Raw genomic sequence first — 25,212 nt, 5'->3', positions numbered from 1 at the left:
CCTCAGCTCCTATTCAGCATCTAGATTCTGTGACTTCGGGACACGACACATGGGAAGGCCCGGGCAGTTGTGGGTGAGGGGAGGGCAGCACCGGAGGAAGCGATGGCCTCAGTCAGCATCTGCTTTCCTCCACTTTCCCCTCCCCACTGCCTTGGGGGACCTTAGCAAATGGTCAGTAGTCAGCCAGCCTGAATGAAGATCTAAGATTGTAGAAATCAACCAGTGGATCACAGCCTGGCCGGTGTACTTGGGAATTCATTCTTCCAGCACGAGGCAGGCATGGCAGAGAGGTCCTGTCTTTTGGCTGTTGCTGGCTTACTGCGAAGGGCCACTTGGAGCACAGTACTGTGAGGATTCTCAGAGTATTTGGTCCCTAAGGAAGAGCATTAGGATAGGCTGGCGATAACTCCTTTCATCCTGGTGTGATTGTAGTGAAAAAATAAGATAATATATATAAAAAAGCTTCGTAGCTTGCAAAGTACTATGCAAATAATAACTAATCATGATAGCTGTGATTTTTAGAGCTTCCTAAATACCAAACACCACTAAGACCTTTACTGGCTATATCGCATTTAATCCTCAGTAACCTTTATGCCAGATACTATTAATATCCCCCATCATACCCAAGGAACCAAGGTTTGGGAAAACAATGTAACTTGCCTCAGGTCGCACAGCTAGCAAGCAAAGCAGAACTCTGACTCAAGCCTAGGTGTTTCTGACTCCAAAGCACGTGCCCTTATGCACTTTGTTTGTAATTATTACCACGACTAGAACAACTACAATCTTGCTTGGCGTTCCAGTTCTAATTCTCCAAAAAGGAGACCAGTAGGATGTGTCTGCAGATTTTTCGATCCCTGAGAACTTGGAACTTGCCTCGTCTTCAGCTTGCTGGTTTTGTCTGCCGTCCTCTTTATGTATCCACACCTGCTCTGTAGAGCAGTGTAATGATACTCTATTGTGCTCGATCCACCAAGCCTCTGAGAACACTTTTTGGAGACTTTCCTATGGTTGATCACTTACCAGCTAGACGGAAATTTTCAAGACCCCTTGTGAATAAGGCACAGAAGCATGGTTCACTGCAGCGGGTTTTTCCTGCCTAAAAACTGACTGTGTCCTGGGATGTGGGAAGGAGTGGGCAGGGGTGTGTGTGTGGAAGGAACCATTAGTTGTGATGATTACACTCATGGGGTGGTTGGCAGTTTGTAAAACACTTTCGTATTGATTTTCACTCCAGGCCTCAGTTTTGTCATCTTCAAAGTGGTTATAATGACAATAATAACATAGTAAAGTCTCATCTTAAGAAAGGGTTAGGTTATAATAAACTCACCACTATAGGGGGAAATAAGATAAAATCAGAATCACCCTTGACAATTGCCCATGAAATATAATGACAAACCACCTCTCAAAGTTCATTTTAGGCAGTTTTTTCTCTGGCATTAGAACCAATGACAATTTCTTTGGTTGAAGGCATCACAGTGCCTTCCGAGGGTAGTGAAAGTACTTACTTTCCAAGAGAAAGTTCACTTAGCATCAAAGTGCTCACATTGCCGAGGCTGGGAATAACAAGGCCTCTAGGGACACCTTCCGTGGCAGAGGCTTGCCGAGCATGGGGATGGGAGGATTCCTGACCTCCCCAGTTACCGTTTGCGTCTCTTTCTTTTTGACCACATGTCATTTAATTCCTGAAGGCTAATAGACCTATGATACAATTTTCATTAGGTCTGATTTCCTGACTGGTTGTGAACAAGGGCTCACACTTGGAAGTAACGTGATGAAACAAACAGCAGGTTAGGCAAAGGAAGGTCTGGGCTGAGGTCCCAGGTCAGCCCTACCTGCATCCGCAGGACTTTGGGCTTATGGACCTTAAAGATAGTGTCAAGTGTCAAAGTTCTCAGGCTGCATTTCTTGACTACAGACCTACAGAACCCTCATTATTCTATTAAAAAAAAATCTGTCTGCGCCCATCCCCACTTCTATCTTCCTTGTCCATGCCAGCATCATCTCTGCCTATATATATACACTGTGATAGCCTTTTCCCTTAGTTCCACCCTTCTTGGTCTCCTAATCCCTTCTCCACTTGGCTGCAAGAGAACATTCCAAATATAGCCTGATCCTGCTACCTCCTTAATACTTGGACAGAAAAAGTCCTTATAACCTACCACTTCTCATCCCCACTAGGCTTCCCCTTCTGTGCACCACACACACTGCTTTTCTTTCAGTCCTGCCTGTTTCATATTTGCCTCACCACAGGGCCTTTGCACAGCCTTGCTTTTCCTCTGTCTGGAATGCTTTTCTCTCTCTGTTGAATTAACTCCTAATTGTACTCCTTGTCTTTCTTCAAGGACACCTCTCCTGACCCGGCTGACTGGATCAGACTCTCCTGATCTAATCTGAAAGAAAGGGACTCTCTTTGCGCCATGTACTTTTCTTTTATTCACGTTCCACTGTAGCTCTTTTATTTGTGGTTCCGGAATCAAGTGTGCACTCCCCCCCGCCACACACAGTACGGTAAGCTCTATGAGAGCAGGGACCTTGTCTGTCTTGCTCACCAATATCCTGGATACCTAGCACAGAGCCTAGCATGTTGTTGTACCCATTAAACACTTAAGTGGATAGATGAATAGGCAGACAGACAGATGGACGGTTGGGTGGATGGATGGGTGAGAGGCTCAAGTGAACATTATCAAACCACTGACTAGAGTACTGTTCCCTCCCACATACACCCCCAGTGATAAAACACAGGAACTTCCTCTGAAAAAAGTGGTACAAGTTGGTATCATTCTTTCAGAATGCAAGAGAGAAGTTACTAAAGATTCCGTTTGCCCTTTAGATAATAGACATTACAAAATATCTTGGCTATTTTTCTCTCCGCTGTTGAAAAAGCCTCTTAATGAGCTTTCACACCTTAAGTAGTGAATGACCTTTTCTAGTGCCATCTATTCAAAACAAAGGGTGAATTGGACAGGTGGTCTGGTTCTGCCCTTGGAAGTACAGGATCAGCCTTTTAAAACAGTAGTTCTTGTCTGTAAATGACCTTGGACGCTTAGGAAGCGGAGCCCCTTTCAGATTTCAGATTTTAACATCCTGGTGTTGGACCACGGAGTGAGTCAGAGACACATGCCCAGTTGACAGGTAGAGGAGCCAACTCGAAGAACCTGGGCTCAGCAAACTTAGGCAGTCTTGTGGTTGCTGGGTTGTAGTGTCTCCGTCCCCCCACAAACAGTGCCCTTTAGGTTTGATTGTTTTCTCATACAGCGTGGTACTGCTGATGGTGAATGGTAGGTCTCAGAACAGCCACCCTATCACTGGGGTTGAGATTCGGTCAGCCCCATTTAAGTCTGACCTGTGGGAAGCGGGAATGAGAGTGGTCCTCAGCCCACAAAGAGGGAACATTTCCTCTGAATGAAAAAAAAATCATCTTTCTTCTGCCATCTCTCTCGGAGAGAGGAGGATCCTGAGATTAACTGCAAGTGGATGGATGAGTAGCAGCAGTTTATTCCTGGAATGCTGCTACTCCAGCCTGTTCCTTGCTCGGAGACCTCCTGTCTTCTGCTGCTGCTTCTCCTTCTCCTGCTGAAGAACTCCAGTATAAGGCCCTCAGATTCCGGTCCAGACTTCCTGGCCTCATGGCTTGTGACTCTCTCACTTCTTTTTTATTAAAGATGCATTTATTTTAGAGAGAGAGAGAGAGAGAAGGAGAGAGAGCGCACACATAAGTGGGGGGAGAGGCAGAGGGAGAGAAAGAGAGAGAGCAGAGACTCCCCACCTATCAGGGAGCCTGACGCAGGGGCTTGATCTCACTACCCTAAGATCATGACCTGAACTGAAATCAAGAGTTAGACACTTCACCTGCTGAACCACCTGGGCACCCCTCATGACTCTTTTGCAACCCACTCCAGCTAAATCAGGCTCCTTGCCATTAAGTAAATCTGTCCATTACTTCATAATGTCCATTTCTTTGCACATGCTTTTCCTCCAGCTAGATTCTGACCCCTCATTGCTATCCATGAGAATCCTATCCTTTCAGGCAGCTCTCAAAGACTCTGCTTCTGTAGGAATCCTTCCCTGATTGCCCTAGGCAGAATTTAATCTTTGTCTCTTGTAAATATCTGGAATTTATCCACACAACTTTTGGGACCCTTATGTTGGTATTGTGTTTTATTTTTTAATTTTTTTTTGTTTTTCCCTTTCTTATGTACTGTCTCATAGTCTGAGAAGGGAATCCAGGGACTGTCTTATTTATCTTTGTCTCCCCCACAGGTCTTTGGACATAATAGGTCCTCAATTTATCAACAAAGTCATCCTTATTTATTAGATGAATACATAAAGATAATCTAGCTTATGTCCTCAAAACTGATAAAGGAAGTACTTTTATCCAATTGTCCAAACTCCCTCGCTTTAAGTAACTTTATGCTTTCAGCTAAATGAAGCTGTACCTGGCCGTCTTTGAAATATAACCTTGCAGGCAACCTTGAAGAGAATGCTTTGCTGTATGTGTGTATGTAGGTATGTGTGTATATGCCTGTGAAGGTTATTAGAATTATCTCCTTAGCAGATAGACAGAACTTTGAAATTATATAAAGTCATCTAAACCTCAAAGCAAAATCATTCTAGCGCCTTTGTAGGGTTAGTTGTAAGGGGAGATTGGGGGAAGAAGCCGTGCTAAAATTTGCAGCAGAATCTGGCCCGTAATATGTCCTGGGACCCTAGGTGAAGCAGATGATGTGCTGGGCATAACTTCCGGCGTCGCAGTTTCAGAGCGGATAGCCCTTTTCCCGTATTTTGAAGACACTGGCCGGCTCAGCTGGAGGTGCTGGGTTCCTCAGCGGGAATCACTGCGTCTGCCATACTGGGATTCGAGCATGTCCTCTGACAGCACTTTCTCCTTGGGCAGAATACTGTTGGCTTGCTTCACCACCTTCCTTTCTTCCCTCCAAAGGGTACCAGGCACACTAAATAGTGATTAACAAAAGATGAAAATTCCATTTGTGTGTATGAGCGTGTGGCTGTTTGAACACTAACTGGTTCTTCCTGTGGAATGTTAAGTAAAAGCTCGCAGACACCAGGAGCCGTTATATAGAGCAGCCAGTCAAAATCCATTTCCAGTTTATAGTTTAATGGGATTTCCGTGTGGAATCTGCCAGCCTCCTCCAAAGACTCTCCCTCGCCTCTCTGGCCCTGCCCTCCCAACCCTTTTGCTTCCTGTAGCAACAGGACCCGTGGAAACCCCAGGGCAGACAGTCACAGCTTTTACAGACGGAGATTTGAGCCTACAGTATTAAACTTACAGCTACCTCTGGACTGAAAGATCCAGACATGCTTTCTTGCACACTATTAAGTGATTACCATTGCATAGGAATTGCTGTCGTTTGAGAAGTGTCTTCTGTGCCTTTCTTGTGGCTGAAGGTCTTGTGATGTTTGTTTCTGTCGCAGAATGCCACTGTTAAGTAGGAACTTTGTTCTTGCCTGAAGAATTTCCACATCGGCACATGCCCTTCTGTCAGTGAGGAGACTTTCTACATCCTGTTACCAGCGATGGCCAGTTGAATCGGCTCAGGTGTTACGTTGCCTCTGAAGGGCTTACGGTTTTATTATTTGATTCCCATCCATCTTCTGTTCCCCCAGAAGTGCCGATCACAAGCACCGGATCATTTAGCACTCTAAAAATAATGTATTAATAGGCCCCCTCTACTGAGAAGGCCTAACTTTGTGCCAGACACTGAGCCAGATGCTTTGTGTTGATAAGCTCCGTTCGTTTTCCCAAAAACCCACGGGTTATGGTTATTCTGTCAGTTTTCCGTATCTATCAGTCAAGGAAATTGGGGTGCACCTGCCCTGAAAGTGAAACCTAGGTTTTTTTCAACTCTGAAACCAGAATGCTCTGAGTCATTAAACTAAAGTGCCTGCCCCATTGATGAGCCGCCATTCACTCATTTAGCCGATATTTACTGGGGACCTAAGAAGGGCCAGGTATTGGCCTAGGAATACACAGTGATGAACCAAAACAAGAGAGGCCCCCCTGCCTTCCAGAAGCTCACAGTCTATCCCAGGGAGAGAACAGCCGGATCTGGTTTGATCGTTGGGGCTGGCAGCTATGGGATTTGGGGGCAAATCTATTCTATTCTCTTAACTTCAGATTGCATATCTGTAAATCGAGGCAGATTTCATATCTGTAAATCGAGGCAGCTGGATTTAGACGAGTGGTTTTTCCAGCGTTACTGTGAATCAGAATCGCTTGGGGGAATGTGTTTAAAAACACATCTTGGCCTCTCACCCCCCAGATACTTTGATTTAGTAAGTTCAAGGTGGCGCCAGGAAATTACATCTATAATGAGGGCCCAGGTCTCCTAAAAACCACCCTTTGAGAGAGAGTGATCTGGCTGTAAAGCCCATTAACACTTACACAGGATCTATTTATTGTCAGGCCTGTATCTTCAGTGCCTAGCACAGTGTCTGGCACGGGGTAGGTCTTGATAAACATTTGGTGATAGTTTGGATGATCCATCTATGGGATTTCTGTGGATGGACCTCGGAGAGTCCTGAACCACCTGAAACAGACCAGTTTTTGTTAACGTTTGTGGGTAGGGTTCAAAGGGTCCTTCAGGCACTGAAAGCTCTGTGATTTTAGGATTGAAACCTAAATTTTCTGCTACCAAATGCTCAGACCTATTAATTGAAAAGCTTTTTGGTCTGTTACAAAATCTAAATTATTTATCAAGGTGATTTGATGAGATGTCAGTTTACAGTAGATTCTTAAAATCCTAAAGGAGTTGATGACCAGTTTTCATGTGTAGTTTCTGGAAGTCCTCAGGATACATTCTATTTTTGTGATTTTTCTCACTTCCTCTGCAAGTACCTATTGGGTAGATAGTGCTGTCTCCATTTTCCAGGTGGGAAAATTGGGGCACTCGTGACTCCTGTAGCTTGTCCAAGGTCTCTCCACCCTGCAAGGGCTCTCTCCACTGAAAACTAGGCTGGGAATCAAAGAACATGGCTCATATCTTCTTGCCTGCTTATGTGGCCTTGATTGGGTAGGTTGGCCTCTTTGGGCCTCCCATCTGTAAGATGGGAGAGGAGTGGACTAATTGATTCTGCGCAGCTTCTTAGCTTGGATATTTGAGGTTCCTCTATAACTATGTGCTTAGACATGCAGAACTCCCTGTGTCTGCAGACTCTGATATCCTATTAGTTTAGGGAGTTCAAGGGTTATTGAGACCACCTAAACAAAATAAATCTTCTGCGTAGAACATTCCAGAGGGTCAGACATCATGAAAGCAAAAGCAGTGCAGGTGGTAGAAGCTGAGGGTGTGAATCTTCCAGAATTTTGGAACCTTTATTCTCTACCCTGTCAGTTCAGTATTCACTGTTCATCCTGAGAAGATTCATGGAGTCTCCTTCCATGAGGTCACAACTGTGAGATTCAGTCCTGTGCCCCATTCCCAGTATCGAGGGAAGACTTTCACAAGCAGATGGAGGGAACAGAGCCCTTTGTGGAATTGTGTAGACTCTTGAAATTGTCCTTTGAGGGACACCTGAGCCTTAACAGTAGAAAATCTCCTTTTTTCCCCACACTGGCAATTTAAAAAACAAAGCAAAACAAAATAAAACCTCAAAAACCACCAGCTTGTTTTTGCCAGCGATCATAACTAACTTTTTTGTGACCTTTGATGCTACATATCTGTTCAACTTAGATACTGGAGCCCAGTGCTCGCTTCGGCAGCACATATACTAGATACTGGAGCCCAGGTTTGGTCTGACCAGCACCCAAGCAGGCAAGATTATGACTTTCTTCATTCTAGACCAGTAGTTCTCAAACCTGTGTGTGCATCAGAATCTCTTGGAGGACTTGTTAAAACACAGATCGTAGGGCCTCATCTTGGATGTTAAAACATCCAAGAGTTTCTGCCTCATCAGGAGTGGGGCAGGGCCCAGGAATTAATGTTTCTTCCTTCCTTCCTCCCTTCCTTCCTTCCTTCCTTCCTTTCTTTTTCTTTCTCTTTTTCTCCTTTTTTTTTTTTTTTAAGATAGTATTTATTTATTTATTTGAGAGAGGGCCAGCACATGAGTGGAGAGAGGGTGAAGCAGACCCTGTGGCCAGGGAGCCCGAGCACGTGGCCTGATCCCAGGAAGCGGGGATCATGACCTGAGCCGAAGGCAGATACTTAACTGACTGAGCCACCCAGGCAGCCCAGGAATGAACATTTCTAACGATATCCCGGGGGGGCATTGCTGCTCACACTTTGACAGTCTCTTTGTATAGGCTCCTTCCATTAAGGTAGCCTCAACTTGCCGATCTTCTTCATCCCACTAGTGACCTCAGCAGTAAACTGAAGTTCCCAGTTTTTGCGTAGCAGAAGAGGGAAAAGGAATTGGGAGGGAGGGGTGCAGAAAAGATTGCTAACCAGCCGTTGATCAATCCCTCTTGACCTCTTAGTAATAAAGGGTTTTACCTTGCTCTGGTCCCTGACCCACCCCAAGACTTGGCTGCTCTGTGTGTGAAATGGGAAAGTGGCCCTGGTCAGTTTCCAAGTAGATGTATTCACTTGTTTGGAGATTTGATTATCCATTTGTTTTTAGCAGGGGCGCTTTCTAAAATGAAATCCACATGGAACCACAGTTCAGAAAACAGACAGATGATTGCTGGTCTGGTTGAAAGGGGGTCGACCTCCCACTCTCAGCACCCCTCCTCCCAAGACATTATTAAGCGTCCCCTGTAGAAATGTAGCTGAGCGCAGTTGAATCTTGCTGAAGGAACTTCCAGCTCAGCTCCTATGATTTCTGAGAACCCTGAGAACTGTTCGTGGGCATGTGGGCTTTGTTTTCACAGTTTTCTTTCCCTCTCTGACCACATCTGGCATGCTAACTTTCCAAATCTTCTCCTTACAGCTCAGAAAGGTCTGTAGGAGAGGGAGCGCACAGGATTGTTATTATCATTAGAGCTGATGTAAGGATATTGAGCCGTTGTGGAAAATCTGCTAACACAAGGATCAGCCAGAGACTTAATAAACAGGCTTGGGGATGATTTTATTCTGGTGGCTTCTTGTTAGTGCTAATGTTGCAGCATGCCACATGCTCAGGGCCTTCGTAGCTAATTACGTAGGAAATAGGACCATTGGATCTTGTATGCCACAATGGCAAGAACAAGTCTGCAAGATTTTTAATGGGCAAGGTGATGTGGAAAGCCGTTCTCATTTACGTGAACACAGGAAGATCCTTAAACAGCCGTGCAGTGCGGTGTTATCTGGGAAAGGCTCTAACTGAGCCACTGGGCCAAGTCTTTAGCCTTGACTGTTGGCATGGGGAAGCATCTGGCGCCTTCTAATGACCCCACATACTGGAATACAACTCCTTTAATTACGGAAACTGCTTCTAATAGGCCCGCCAGGATGGACTTTCCTCCCAGACACAATAAAGGCCTGCAAAGCCTGGCCCCTAGGGGCCACTCTCTTGTGACTGCTATATATATTCCCATTTTCTTTCAGCCCTCCAATTGCTTGTTCATACATTCCGCACACAATAGCCAAACATTCATGCTGTTTGGGACTGGGCCGTTGGGACTGTGGAAATAACCAAATGCGACTTCTGCTCTGGGTGCAGAGCTCCTCAGGCCCAGCCCAGCTCTCCCACCTCTGTTGCCCCTGGAAGTCTTTGCCCCGCCTCTCATTTCTGCTTACCTGAAGCTTAGCCCAAACACCCTCAGGCCTGTGATATTTTCCCTTTCTCCCTAGTTGAAGTCAATTCCTCCTATAGCCCTTTCTCCAGGCCTCTGATTTGAGGTTCACTTACCTGCCCTGTCCAGTATGTGGCCATGAGTCACCTGGGAAGGTCTGAATTGAGAAGAACACAAGTGTAAAATACACACTGGATTTCAAAGGCTTAGAGGATGCCTGGGTGGCTCAGGTTCATGATCCTAGGGTCCGGGGTTCAAGCCCCACATCAGGCTCCCTGCTCAGAGATCAGCCTGCTTCTGCCTCTCCCTCTCCCTGCCACTCCCCTGCTTGTGCTCACTCTCGCTCTCTCTCCACCACCCCCAACTTCCCTCTGACAAATAAATTAATAAAATCTTAAAAAAAAAAAAAAAGGATTTCAAAAGCTTAGTACCAAAAAAACCCAATAAAATATCTCAGGGATTTTTAACACTGTGTGTTGAAACGATAATACTTTAGATAGAATATATTGGGTTAAGTAAAATATATTATCAAAACTGATTCATCTGTTTTTTTATTTTTAATTTTTTTTAGTGCGAATACTAAAAAATTTAAAGTTACACATGTGGCTCACATTTGTGGCTCTCATATTTCTGTGGACAGAGCTACACTTGTGCTTTCTCCCTTGGGGGAAAGGACTGTCTGTCCATCTGTTTTCTCTCCTGCTGGTTTCGGAGTGCCAGAGGCTGGACACCATGTGCCTGTCATCCTTCGGACCTTTGCCCACCTGACTGGCATACGGCAGCATTAACAAAGGCAGATCGAGGGGATTCATAAATGAGCAGATGATGACAGATCGTCAATCAGCACCAAAAGCTCCCATAGAGAGTGCAATTTCTGGGTCTCTGTTATTGAATTTATTCCCCCTTTCCTTCTTTTTCACTGTTTTTATCTTTTTTTTAAGGGCTCCCACAATCAGCAGAAGAAGATATTTTTCGTGGGAGATGGGCAGAAGCTGAAGGATTGGCATGACAAAGAAGCCATCAGAAGGGACGCCCAGCGCGTAGGTATGGAGAGCAGTATGGTGCATTGGCGGGTCCTGTGAAGGGCAGGTTCACATGCGTGCACATGCGTGTGCATGTTTAGCCATTGTGTCTGGACCTCCTGTTCACTCCCTCTCCGTTTGCCGCCATCCCTTCCCCTGCTTCCTGGGAAGGCTCCCTCTTCACCTGTTAGCTGATCCCTTTCTCCACTCACATCACCAGATCCACTGCCTTCAGGAATTGTCCCTACCACCTTTATTGGGTGACAGATGATGTCCCCCTACCACTTATGAGATAATTTACCACTAAAATGAGGACCAGTCATGGTAAGAGCCAACATTTATTAAATACCTGTAGTGAGCGAGGCCCAGGCTCCATACTTTTCACATTTTCTCAGGGAAACCCCGAGTCATCCTTTGTGGCCCATTTGACGAGAAGGGACCTGAAGCCCAGTGATGTGGGGTAATCTGCCTGCAGGCACACAGTGAGAAAGAGGCAGGCTTGGGACTCGAATCCAGGTCTGGATGTAGCCACAAGGTTGAATGGATTTAGCAGGCTTCAGCTAAAGTTTTCTTTGGCTGATTAGTCTTTGGAGCAGTTCCTGTTACACTGGGGAGTTGGGAAGGGGTGGAGAAGGGTGGGGTTTGTAGAAATAATGTGGAAAGTCATCTCTAGAGAGCCTGGCACCACTGACCAACCGTGTGACCATCAGATAGATCCCATGTTCCTGGAGCCTCAGTTTCCCCATGTGTTAGTGGGTCTCACGCTTCCTGCTCAGACAACCTCGGTGGTGTTGTCAAGGTGACACAAATGAAGCGATGGGTCTGAAGCAACTTTATAATACTGGAAGCCACCATAGAAATGTAGGGATTGGCATTTTATTCATTTTTTTTTAATTTGTTTATTTACAGCATAACAGTGTTCATTGTTTTGGCATCACACCCAGTGCTCCATGCAGTACATGCCCTCCCTATTACCCACCACCTTGTTCCTCAACCTCCCACCCCACCCGCCCCTTCAAAACCCTCTGGTTGTTTTTCAGAGTCCATAGTCTCTCATGGTTCATCTCCCCTTCCAGTTTCCCTCAACTCCCTCATTTTATTCATTTTTATCTTAGTTAAAAGAATCCACCACTATTGATTTTTTTTTTTTTAAAGATTACATTATGAAAAAACCAAACTACAGCAGGCTCTAATTAGAGCTGATACAATAACTGATGGTCTGGGAAATCTAAAAACACAATATGCATTTTTCTGTAGGGCAGTAATTGAACATGAAGGTAGGGTGGGTGCTGGTAAACTGAGAAAGGAAACATTTGAAACAAGCTGATTTTCCAGGCAGTTATCATACAAGAATTATTAGAACATGGGGCTAACTAGCAAGAAAAAGAGTAAGCAGTAGAGACATTAATTTTTTTAAAGATTTTATTTATTTATTTGACAGAGATCACAAGTAGGAAGAGGCAGGCAGAGAGAGAGGAGGAAGCAGGCTCCCCACTGAGCAGAGAGCCCGATGTGAGGCTCGATCTCAGGACCCTGGGATCATGACCTGAGCCAAAGGCAGAGGCTCTAACCCACTGAGCCACCCAGGCGCCCTAGTAGAGACATTATTAAGAATAATAATAACCAGCTTGTGTTGAGTGCTAACTCTGTGCCAGACATCTTGCCCTGTGTTATCTCCTTAATTATCACATTGAACCTTCTTTTCCCCATTAATCCAAAGGGCAAAGCCCAATCAGAGAAAGTCTAATGGCATGTCCAGGGCACAAAGCTGCGAGTAGCAGGTTTGGGCTTCAGGCTGCACTGTGCCAGACTCTAGGGCCTGAACTCTGAGTCACTCCCTGTACTGCCTCCCTGAAACTTCCCTCTCCAAGCAGATGCTTCTGGCTGTCCTTTTTCTGCTGGCTGCATTTGTGTCCCTTGCGGAATCCATCCTGGGCATGAGCCAGCAGCGTCTTATCATGGAGCCTTCCGAGTTACAGATGGCAGCGTCCTCTCTCTCATCTGGTTGGGTGGAGCAGGCACAGCCCTTTGCCCCACCTGTCAGCCTGCACCTTCCCATCAAGCTGATGTTGTCAACATTTATTTTGCAAAGTAAATAGGGTATTGCTCAGACTGCAAGCTCCAGAAGACGGGGTGATTTTTAACAAGCTGATTTTTTGGCCATTTCTTCAAGACTCTGTCCACTTGCAGATTATTGCACTGTTATTGCAGGGGTGGGTGTGGACTTTCCTGCACCCTGGGAACTCAGAGAATAATTTCCTGGAGCATCAGGAACTCTTTCCCCACTTGGATTGTACAGAGAAAGGACAGCTAGCACTTTATCCACCCAAATCCATGACTTTTCGGGCAATCATGGCCAGGCTAGGCAGATTTTAATCGTTTGCTGACTTAAAAGATCAAAGCATCTTTTATCATTTGTAGCATTTTTTCTTTGCATATGAAGTTTGCCTTGCCTAGAGAGTAATCATAAAATAGTTTACAAATTCTGCCATATATGTACCCTCACATTTGACTTTCTCAGTGGGGTGTGGGTACCAGCTGGAGCAAAGCTGCCATTCAGAGAGTTGGTATGACTGGCCCCAGGTTGGTCAGTTCATATGAAGTAGATCTGGCCTCCTGTCCAGCTGATGGGATGCCATGGTCAGGGATGTCTGGGGTCCCTGGTAGAGTAGGGCGAGCATGGACTTCGGAGCTCACAAACCTGCTCTTACAACTTTCTTGAGTCCCAGTTCGTCCATCCATAGAATGAAGGCTCGCACGTCTGCCCATACAGCTTGCTGTGGGAATGACGTGAGAACAGGTCTGTAAAGTGCGTGACATGGGCATGGCTGAAAAAAAATGCTCATTCCCCTCCCCTCTTTAGACACCCACTGCAAAATCTAGAGGTCCACTCTGTATCCATGTATAAAGTTTTATCTCTGTGGTTTAATCATATCTTTCATCCTTCTTCCCCCACTCCATTCGATTAGCAACATTGACTTTGCTCTTTGCTCCTAGGAAATGGAGAACAAGGGAGACCTTACCCCATGACCGACGCAGAGAGAGTGGATCAGGCGTACCGAGAAAATGGATTTAACATTTACGTCAGTGATAAAATCTCCCTGAATCGCTCTCTCCCTGATATTCGGCACCCAAAGTGAGTGTGACATCTCTCATCTTCTGGGATTTAGGGATTTTGCCTGTGGCTCTTGATGAGAATTAATTAAAGAAACAGGTACATCAAGCGGGCTGGAGGAAATTCCCTCCTTGGTACACAGGGCTGTGGTGCAGAGGTTTATATGATCAGATTCCCCTAGATTTAGAGGTGGGGTGGCAGAGGGTTGAAAAAGAACCCGTCTCCTTCCTTCCCCTTCACTTTTCAAGCAGTGGAAACTTTTGGACCTCTGCATTTCCTCTCTGCTATGGCCTACAGGCACGTGCAAACCTCACATTCAGACAATTGCAATGACAGTTTCAACCCTCATGCTCCCCACTTTCTGTGGGCTACTTTTTTTTTTTTTCCTTTTCTTAAAAGAGGGCTGTGCGCCTGTATATTTATGTCTTTTTTTAACAAGCTGTCTCAAATCACTTTGAAACTGGACACACTGTAGCAGGGATAAAGAGTGTAAGAGTGGCAGCCAACATTCCCTCAACAGTTATCATGTGTTGTTTGCACATCTGAGGTTCCTGTGAGGTAGGTCCTACAATGGTGCCCATTTTACAGCTGGGGAAACTGAGGCTTAAATGAGCATCCTAACTCATGTCCCCGGGGAGGCAAAGAAGCTGAACCAGGTCTTCAACTCAACCAAAACCTATACTTGTGACCTTAAGCTGTCCTGCCTCCCTAGCCATTTCCAGGAGGCTTACTGTGTTAGTCGTAGTGATTTTCTACTGGAGCAGGAGTTCTTAAAGTTGGTTTGCAGTAGAGTTGCCTGGATGGTTGTTAAGAGCCCAGGATACTGTGCCTCACCCCCATAGATCTCGATTTAATAGATCTGGGTTGGGGCCCAAGAACTTGCGTTATAAGTGAGCTCCCATGTGATGCTGGTGCAGCTTGTCTTGGATCCACGCTTTGGGAACCTCTGCAGGCTGAATTCAAAACGGCTGCTGCAGGAAGGCTAGTACCAAGTGGCACCGGAGCACACAGTGTTTTTGCTCAGGGGTTTAGGACGTAGAGCCCAGGAAAAGATAGTATCAGCCAATACTTAGTTGATGCTTATTGTATGCCAGGCTTGGTTCTCAGCCAGTGGTTCTCAAAGTGTGGCTCCCAGGCCAGCAATGCCATGGGTACCTAGGAGCATATTAGACGTGCACATTCTCTGTTTCCAGCCCAGATCTACTGCATCAAAAGCTCTTGAGAGGGACCCAGCAGTCAGTGTTTAAATAAGACCGCCCGGTGATTTTGATGCAAAGCTTAAGTTTAGAAGATGTTCTCGATACTTCAAGTGCTTTACCTCACGTAGCCAAACCTTCTAAAAACCCAGTGAGGTACATACCTTTATTACCATCGTTTTACAGATAAGGAATCTGGGCATGAAAAGGTTAGATGATTTGCATAAGATGGCACAGTGGGTAAGTGGAATCAGAACTTGAATGTGGGGACTGTGACTTGACATCTATAAGACAAGGTCCCTCTACCTAGAAGAACTCCATTGGTAGAAAGCAGGACAGGCACAGCTTGGAGGTACTACAGGTTCTACTCCAGAACACTGCAGTAAAGCAAGTCAGACAAGTTCTTTGGTTACCCTGTGCACATAAAAGTTTACACTATGCTGTCATCAGTTAAGTGTGCAACGGCATTATGTCTAAAAAAAAGTACATAGCTTAATTTAAAAAAAAACAACACATTATTGCTAAAAAAAAATGCTAACCATCATCTGGGCTTTCAGTGATTCGTAATCTTTTTGCTGGTGGAGGGTCCTGCCTCAACGTGGCACCTGATGACTGATCAGGGTGGAGGTTACCAAAGGCCAGGGTGACTGTGCCAATTTCCTAAAATAAATCAACGATGATTTTGGCTGTATCAATCCACTCATCCATTCCAGAAAGATTTCTCCATAGTATGTGATGCTGTTTCATAGCATTTACCCACAGGAGATCTTTCAAAATTGAAACCAGTCCTCTCAAACCCTGCCACTGCTTTATCAACTCAGTCTGTGTAATATTCTAAATGCTTTGTTGACATTTCAACAATCTCCACAGCGTCTTTACCAGAAGTAGTTTCCATCTCAAGAAGCCACTTTTTTTTGCTCACCCATAAGAAACAGCTTCTAATCCATTAAATTTTTATCATGAAATTGCAGCAATTCAACTATAATAATGATCAAGAGAAAGTTAGAAATACTGTGAGGATTACCAGTATGTGACCCACACACGAAGCAAGCAAATACTGTCAGAAAAAGGACACCAACAGACTTGCCCAACATGGGGTTGACACAAACCTTCACTTCATAAAAAACATGGTATCTGGAAAACAGTAAAGGGAAGTGACCATAAATAGATACTAATCCCAATAGTAAAGAATTAATCTTGATAACATGTAGGGGCTACTTACCAGATGCTTTCTGTCCCATTCCATCTTTCAGTTCCTGCAGCAACACCTTGAAGTTGGCCTTAATATTATTATCCTCTCTACTTTGTAGATGAGAAAACCGCCTAGCCAGGAATCCGTCCCCCAGAAAATATGCTGCCTGTCCAAGATGGGCCCTATTCATAAGGACTTCTTGCCACGAGGGGAGGGAGCGTGGGGCCTTGGAGTGCTTGTCTCTGACGTTTGCAGTAATTTGTTTCATGGTCTTCACTTCAAGCCCCAGGTTTTTCATCTAAGTCTGAGCATGTAGTTCAGATATAACTGATGTTGCTGGATTCAGAACTGTGACCTGACTCTGAGGGTCAGAAACTCAATTTATGTGTTTAGCCCCTTGCAGAGTTCAGAATTCTATACTAATTTCATCTTGCCGGCTCTGGAAAAGAAGTTCATCTGGGCGCACTGCCCTCTGACCTCAGCTGTTGCTCTGCACTACTGTGGGGTCTCAACTCTGGCTGGACCTGGGGTGACTTTAAAAATAGACAAAGGCCAGGGGGTGGGAGGTTGGGGGAACCAGGTGGTGGGTAATAGGGAGGGCACGTATTGCAGGGAGCACTGGGTGTTGTGCAAAAACAATGAATACTGTTACGCTGAAAAAATAAATAAATAAATTTAAAATGTTAAAAAAAAAAAATAGACAAAGGCCAGGGCCCCACCCCAGACCACTGGAATCTGAGTCTCTGGGGGTGCCTCCAGGGTCTCGGTAGTTTCTAAAACCTCATAAAGCAGTGCTCACTTACATAACTAGGGTTGAGAAACTGCTAGTGTGAAATAAGGAAGATTTTTACAACGAGAGAAGCTAGGTGTGGTCACAGCTTTCATCTGTCCGTTCATCTGTTCAGTCTGTAAATATTCAGGCATGGTCTCCTATGTGCCAGGCCTTGTGCTTGACACCAGGATCACAATGTAAATGAGCCATTATTGCTGCCTTTTGCAAGAGATGGGGACAGACAGGCCAAACAGGTCATTACGTCCCAGGAGAAGACCAGTAATGAGAGTTAATAAGAGTAGACACGGAGTACCCGGAACCTCAGAGGACACCCCCACCCAGCCCCAGCCTTTGCGGGAAGACACTGAAGGTGGAGAAGTAGGCATGAGATGTAGGCTTTCCCAGCTTACTGACTACAAGTTTGAGGCTCCCAGATGATTAGAGGCCCCAACAGCTCGGGAAAAGAAAGGTCTTCTTAATCTAGGAGTCCTGGGGCCCACAGATAGGACCATAAACCTGAATGAGGCAAAACACTGCATTTTTCTTTTCCGTAACCTCTCATGAGAATGTGGTGTTCCTTGCCGTTATGACTGAAGGCAACAAAGCACCTGTGATGTCGTCACCAAAAGAAATCATTTACCTTTACATTACTTTACAAGTGTCTAGAAACATCCTAAACACTAATCCCTGCTGTGAAGGGAAGGTAGTTTTTAGAACTGCCCCTGGATCGTGTTGTGTAATGTGTTCATAAGGAAATATTTTTATTACTGTATTTCAAATTATTTATTATTTTGATAACTGTATCTTGGTCTAATTGGTTTCCTTTATCACCTGACCTACTTTATTTTATGCATCATAAAAGCTACTCTGAGAAGCGGCCACAGGCTTTGGCAGCCTGGCAGAGGGGTGCAGGGCGTCAGTACAGTGAGGAACCCATGTTCTAGGTGGATGTGAATGGAGCCTGAGGACACTTCAGGCTCTGCTCCAAGTCACCATGAAAGATGTTCCTAAATCCAGTACTCCTGACCCCCCCACCCCCAACCCCTGCCCAACACACGCTTTTGGAATTCCCAGTGTGGAAGCTCACTTTCCAGAAATGAGTTGATAAATGTCTTAAAGAGCTTTTACTTTTTTCCCAGGCTGGAGGGGTTTGGTGGATCTTTCCTGCAGATAGCAGAAAAGTATGAGGAAATTAGAGCAGTGAAGACACTCTCTCCCTCTGGTTTCTTTTAGCTGAAACAACTTCTCTAGCAGGAGCTGTTTTATAAGTAAAATGTTTGCCTTTTACTTCTTCAGCTGAGTTTTGGCAATAGCCAAGAGCAGGACTGAGGGGCTGTTTGTGCCAGCTGCATTTGCGCCCACCAGAAGCTGTACCAGGGACCATGGAGCCACAGAGAATGGAGACCAGGCAGTTGGGCCTGACTCACTGGACTTGCAAGTGGGAGGCGGCCAGTTGGCTCTGTGAGGATCTGCCCGCTGCAACCTGTGCTGAGGGAGCTGAATGGAAGCTGGCTGGTACACTGGCCTGCTTTCCCTGCTCCTCCCCGGGGAGCTTGGGGGTTTGTTCAGCAGCTGTGCATGAAGGCCCCTCCAGGGCACAGAGCTGATGGCAGCAGCCCCAATTCCTGGAGTGCCTGGGGTCTGAAGGCTCCTGTGCAAACTTCTCCTCTGAGAAAATGGTGATTTTCTCCCATGCAAAGACTGTCCATGGTGGGACTAAAAGCAGTCAGCATTCATGGTAGGAATGAAAACTACCTACAATCCTGACCTGCTTTCCCCAGTCTATTGGCTTAGCTTTCAGTAATGAGTGAACCCAAATGGAATCTTTGTTGCAGTTAAAGGCCCAAATCTACCAGATTCTTGGTTCCATGCTTCCTTTTGCTTGTTGCTTTTTGCTAAATTAACTCTGTTGATTTATGGTATATGTTGAATTTCCTCAAAAGAACTTAGAATTTCATACTGTTATAATAAGCCAGTATTCTGTTGATCGCCTTTATATCTCCAGTGGGTTACAAAAGCAATAACAGAGGCAATTATGGCCTATTTGTTTTGACAAACATTTATTAAATATATACTCTGGAAAGAAAGATGGCTCATAAGCACAAGTTTAAATCAGCCACTCTTATAGCACTTGTTGTAATTGTAATCATAGTGCCCCCAATATGAATGTACACAGAGACATACAAAAATGCTGTTTGGGGGTCAAAACAGAGTAACAAGGACATTTTCCTGCCTGAGATAACAACAACAAAGGACAAACTGTGAAGCAATGGTTTGCATGATACTGGACATCAGTCAGGGACAGACAGTAATTCTTAAAAGATGGGAGACAAATGAGGTGAACCTTACAGGTTCCCCAGCTTTTGTCTTGAGAGAGTTTCCACGCCATGGTGTAGGAAGGGGAGCCCAAGTAGAGTCCAGGGAGACCAAAGAGGTCAGAGTTCACAGGACCAGGTCCCAGAGAAGAGAGAGCCATATGGAGACTGAGCTGTGGCGATCTGCAGAGCAGACCTCGACTACTCAGCAGATGTCTGATGAGTACTTACCTGTGCAGAAGCTTCCTGAAACTGGGAAAGGGATCACCTGAAAGGGGTAGAGGGAACAGTTCTTAGCTCTTTAGCTCTTAGTTGAGACTCTATACCACTCAGACTGGGAAACCTCATAACTCATAACTTTTGGAGAACTGAGTAGAGTACTTAAAAGAGTTTTACCTCACAAAGACTAAAAATTAGTCCTAGACTGAACAGTGCTCTGGACTAGTCTAAAAAAAATCTTAAATTATGACCCAGAAAGGCCAAACTGTTTCTAAGTAACTTAACTACATTCCAAAACAAAGCTTGAGACTATAGAAAGACAAAGATTAAAAAACAAAACAAAAGTCAAAGATATTCCGCATGAACCAAGGTAAAATCCAGTCAAAAATTATCAGGCATGCAAGGAAGCCAAGAAACATAGCCTATAATGAGGAAAATACTAATTAAAATAAACCCAGAGTTGATAACCATTTTAGAATTAGCAGAGGACACTAAAACAGTTATTATAACTATTCCATATGTTTCAAAAATTAAGTAGACACATGAATGATAAAAAAGACCCAAACTGAACTTCTAGAAATGAAGCTAACAATGCAGTGAAAAATAGTGCATGGGATGAATGGCAGCTTAGATATTGTGGAGGGGGGAGTGGGGAGTGAAACTGAAGAGTAGGAAAATAAACTACTCCAAAATAAAATATAGAAAAAGATTTTTTTCAAAATTAAAAGAGCATTAATGAACTGTGGGATGACATTAAGCAGTCAAATATCTAGGTAATTGGAGTCCCTGAACAGGAGGAGGAAAACAGTGGCCAAAATTTTTCCATGGGGAGTGACAGCTATAAAACCACAGATCCAAGAAGCTCAATGAAACCCAATCCAAGAAACATGAATTAAATGCCACCACTGTATATCATAATCAAATGACTACAAGCCAGTGATGAAGACAAAGTTTTAGAGTACATAGAGAAATAACACATGTTATACACAGAGGACCAAAGGCAAGGATGACAGAATTCTCACCGGGAATAAAAGAGGCAAGAATACAGTGTAACAACTTCTTGAAGGTACTAAAAGTAAAAACTCTGTCAACCTAGAATTCTGTACCCAGAGAAAATAGCTTTCAAAAATAAAGGCAAATTAGAGACTTGTCAGACCAAAAAAAAAAAAAAAAAAGGCTGAAAGAACTTATCACAGCAGTTATGTCCTGTAAGAAATGTTAAAGGAAGTCCTTTAGAGAAAAAATATGATAACAGATGGAAATAGGGATTTCATTTATAAAGAATGACGATCACTGGAAATAGTAATTCTGTGGGTAAATTATTTCTTTCTCCCCCTCCCCAACCCTAACCTACCCCATCCCCTACACTATTTCTTTCTTATTATTTAAATCTCTTTTAAAAGTATCTGATTATGTAGCCAGAAATGATAACATGTTGTTGGGTTTAAACCTATATAAAAGTACAATGTATGCCAACATATAGGTCAGAGAGGAGAAATGATTATATACTACTATTAGATTCCCATACTACTTGTGAAGTGATATATCAAGGTATACTGTTACAACTTTAAAATATATCCTATAAATCATAAAACAAGCACTAAAATAATAAAGGAGTTTTGTAAGCAAGTCAACAAGGGAGACAAAATGGAATAATGAAAAATATTCGGTTAATCCAAAAGAATGCAGAAAAAGAGAGAAAAGGGAACTGAGATCAGAAAAGAGAAATAGAGGGGTGCCTGGGTGGCTCAGTCAGTTAACATGCTGACTGCAGGAAACACAAAGATACAAATAAAAGCAAAAGGATAGGAAAGATCTGCCATGCTAACACCAATCAAAAGAAAGATTTGGTGGCCAAATGAGTATCAGTTAAAGTAGAATTCAGAACAAACAGTATCAGGGATAAAGAAAGTGGTTTCGTAATTTAATAAAGCTATCCTTTATCAAGAGAACATAGCAACCTAAAATGTTTATGTACCTCATAAGAGAGTTTCAAAATACATGAAGCAAAAAGTCAAGGAAGGGCAAAGAGAAATAGACATAGCCACAATTACGAGATTTCAACACCCTTCTCTCAAAAATTGATAGAATGATTAGAAAATCAGCAAAGATATAGTAGACTTGAACAGCATTATCCACCAGCATGACCCAACTGACATTTGTAGAACACTTTACCCAATAACAGCAGAATGTCCATTTTTTTTTAAAGTACATACAGAACATTTCCAAGATAGATCATATTCTGGGTTGGAAAACAAGTCAACACAAATTTAAAAGGATTCAAGTGATACAAAGTATGTTTTCTGACCACAGTGGAATTAAATTTAGAAATCAGTAACAGAACAGTCTCTTAAAATTTCCAAATGTTTGGAAACTACGTAATTCGTGTATGAATAACAGATGGGTCAGAGAAGAAATCAAAAGGAAAGTTAGAAAATGTTTTGAACCAAATGGTAATGAAAACAGCCTATCAGAATTTGTGGGGTGTCACTAAAGCAATACTTCTGGGTAAGTTTGTAGCAGTCAGTGCTTACTTTAGAAAAGAAAAATGGTCTCAAATTGATGACATCACCTTCTCCTTTAACATACTAGAAAAATAAGAGCAAGTTAATCCAAAATAAGCAGAAGAAAGGAAATTAAAAAGATCAAAGCAGAGATCAGTAAAGTAGAAAACAGAAAAACAGGGGTGCCTGGGTGGCTCAGTTGATTAAGCCTCTGCCTGAAATCAGGTCATGATTTCAGGGTCCTGGGATCGAGTCCCACATCAGCCTCTCTGCCCAGTGGGGAGCCAGCTTCTCTCTCTCTCTCTGCCTGCCTCTGCCTACTTGTAATTTCTCTCTCTGTCAAATAAATGAATAAAATCTTTTAAAAATTTTAAAAAATTAAAAAAAAAAAACAAAAAAAAAGGAAAAAAATCAGTAAAACCAAGAGCTAACTCTTCGAGATGGTCAATTAAATGGATAAACTTCTAACCAGACCACTACAGAGAAAAAGAAGACACAAATTACCAATATCAGGAATGAGAAAGGTGATATATTGTGATATATCAATAGATACTCTACCTATTAAGAGACTAAGAAAGGAATACTCTGAACAACTTTATGCCTGTAAATTCAGCAACTTAGATGAAATAATAAACTCCTGGAAGGACACAAACTATCAAAGCTCACTCAAAAAGAAATGATTAACCAGAGTAGTCCAAATTGATAATATAGTTAAGAACCTCCCCACAAAGAAAGCTTTAGGCCCAGATGGGTTCACTGGTGAATTCCCCCCCAAAAAGAATTAATACATACTCTACCTAAACTTTTCCAAAAAATGAAAGAGAGTGGAGTACTTTCTAACTCATTGTGAACTCAGCATTACCCTGCTATGAAAACAAGACAAAGATCTTGCAGGAAAATTAAATTATAAACCAGCATCCCTCATGAGCAGGTTGGACGGGTGCTGTTATTGTCATCAACATCATTACTCACTTTCTTCAGATGAGCAAATAGAAGAATGAAAATGGCGGAGAGAGAGTGACCTGTGGCCCAAGTCACACAGGTACACCCTGGGCAGAGTTATAGCTGGAGTCCAGTTGGAAATAGATTTGTTGTGGTGGTTTGCCAGCCATTGCAGTATCCAGAACACGCAGATAAAAGAGTAAGGAATCAGGAGGAGAGAGACACCTGAGGAGAAATGAGTGGGCCCAGGAGAGCTGGCAGCGCTGAGGACTTGAGAACTAGGAAAGCCTGATGTTTATAAATATCCCCAGAAACAGAAACAGAATCTTCTGAAATGGTGATGTGAACCTGAGCAAGAAAGGCCAGGGATGTAACAAGAATTGAGTTTTCCTGACCCCAGAAGATATTGCCAGCTATGCATTTATGTTGGGGACCCTAGGAGTCAAAGGAAGCTGTTGGCAGAACTGCTACCTGTGCTCTTGGGCTCCTGTCCTGCATGACCACCTATGGGTGTACCCCCAGCTAATGAAATCAGGAACTTAATCTAAAGTAACTATGTATCAGGGGCTTCTTTCCCATGCCTCCACCCCAAATCTGTAGCCTACCTAAAATATAGCTAACCCCTACTCATTTATACAAAAATGATCAAGCGTCAGTTCCTGCTATAAGGAGATCACAAGCCTATTAGCCACCTCAACCTCCCTCTGCAAGTCTTTCATTCATTCATTCATTCAGCAAATATTTATCATGTGCCTACCATGTGTGCTTATTATATGAGCTAGTCCTTGGGGAAACAGCAGTGAAAATAGGCAAAATTTCCTTTTTTCCTGGAGCTTACATTCTACTGGGTGGAGGAGGTCATAAACAAATTTTTTTTTTTCAGATGGTGATAAATAGATTTAAGAAATGGAAAGAGGGAGAGTAGAGAGAAAGCGATGGGAATGGGATGGATTTTATTTCAGTGGGAGAGAGAGGCCTCTCTAATAAGATGACATGAACAGAGATACAAAGAAATGAGGAGTCTAGCAGGGCATTAACTGGGGGAAGAACTCTGCAGGCAAAGGAAACAAGCAAGTGCAAAGGCCCTGGGGCCATCATGTTTGGCCTGTGGAGCCCAGTGAGCCAGGAGGAAAGTGATGGGAGCAAGGCTGGAGAGGTGTCAGGGCCACATGGGGCTTTGACTTTTACCAAAGGGAGTGAGATGGGCAGCACTGGAGAGTTTTGAGCAGAGAGCAACATAATCTGATTTTCCTTTTCAGAGGATCACTTCAGTTGCTATGTTAAGAACAGACTGTAGGCGGCCAACGGTGGAAGCAGGAAAACCAGTTAGGAGTTTGTTATAGCCAAGCAGAGCAGAGCGACAGTGACTCAGACCACAGTGGCAGAGAAGTACCAGAGAACCAGTGGCTGCATTCTAGATAGGCTTTGAAGGTGGAGAGGACGGGATTTACTTATAGACAATATGGATATGAAAAGAAGAGAAGAGACGGAGATAATGCCAAGGTTTTTGGCCAGAGCAGCTGGGAAGATGGAGTTGCCATTTATAGAAACAAAGGCTTTGAGAAGAGCAGACTTGGGGAAAACGAAGATTTTTATTTCTGTCAAGTTTAAGACGTCATTGAGCATCCAAATGACGAGGTCAAGTAGGCAGTTTAGTAAATGGTGCCATTTATATTGTGAAAAATGGAAACGGTGACGGTATCCTTTTCTGAGTTGCTCTGTTTTTATTGTGGTTTTAATTAACTTGCTTTCCTTGAATAGCAAGAAATGGTTGAGGCATAATGGATAGTAAATCTAGAAGTGATCCGAGATCAGCTGTGGGCTATGGCGTGGTGTGCGGGGTCATGGATTTTGGGTGCCTTGTGCGGGTCATGGTAGGGTCACGCACACCTCCTTCCTCCCTCTGCAATGAGACTGGATGGCCTGAGTGTGCACCCGCCCCTGTCCCACTTGCCACAGTGCTGAGAGATGTGTCAGAGCCTCCGTGGAATAACGACAGGCTTGGAAGACATATTTAGTGTGTATTTTTGCAGTTCTTACCCTTTTTCTCCTGATCCGTGTGCTGGAGTAAGCTTGGTTGACAGTTGCTAATGGAGAACTTCAGTATAAGCCTGGCACCCCCAGGATGCTCAGTCTGGGAGGGATAAGGATGCCCTGGTTTGACAGGTTGGTAGCAAGGAAGTTGTGTAATAGGGGCAGGAGGTTGGAAAGAAGGGCCGTAGCCTAAGTGATTTGTGAGCAGAGAAAGGAGAAAGTCCAGATTTC

At 43.9% G+C, this 25,212-nt stretch overlaps 1 protein-coding gene across 1 annotated transcript in view; it reads left to right on the top strand.

Moving 5' to 3' along the window:
• The window catches only part of GALNT10 (polypeptide N-acetylgalactosaminyltransferase 10), a 216,625-nt gene that overhangs the window by 85,282 nt on the left and 106,131 nt on the right, over positions 1-25,212 (top strand). The window contains exons 2-3 of the mRNA XM_045999768.1: positions 10,612-10,714; positions 13,690-13,828. Coding sequence (XP_045855724.1) covers positions 10,612-10,714; positions 13,690-13,828 — 242 coding nt within the window. The remainder of the gene's footprint in view (positions 1-10,611; positions 10,715-13,689; positions 13,829-25,212) is intronic.

The sequence above is a fragment of the Meles meles genome, chromosome 3 (genome assembly GCF_922984935.1).
Source record: "Meles meles chromosome 3, mMelMel3.1 paternal haplotype, whole genome shotgun sequence".
In the NCBI taxonomy this organism is placed as follows: Eukaryota; Metazoa; Chordata; class Mammalia; order Carnivora; family Mustelidae; genus Meles; species Meles meles.
Note: the sequence above shows the minus strand (reverse complement) of the source record. Positions and strands in the feature narration are given on the sequence as shown.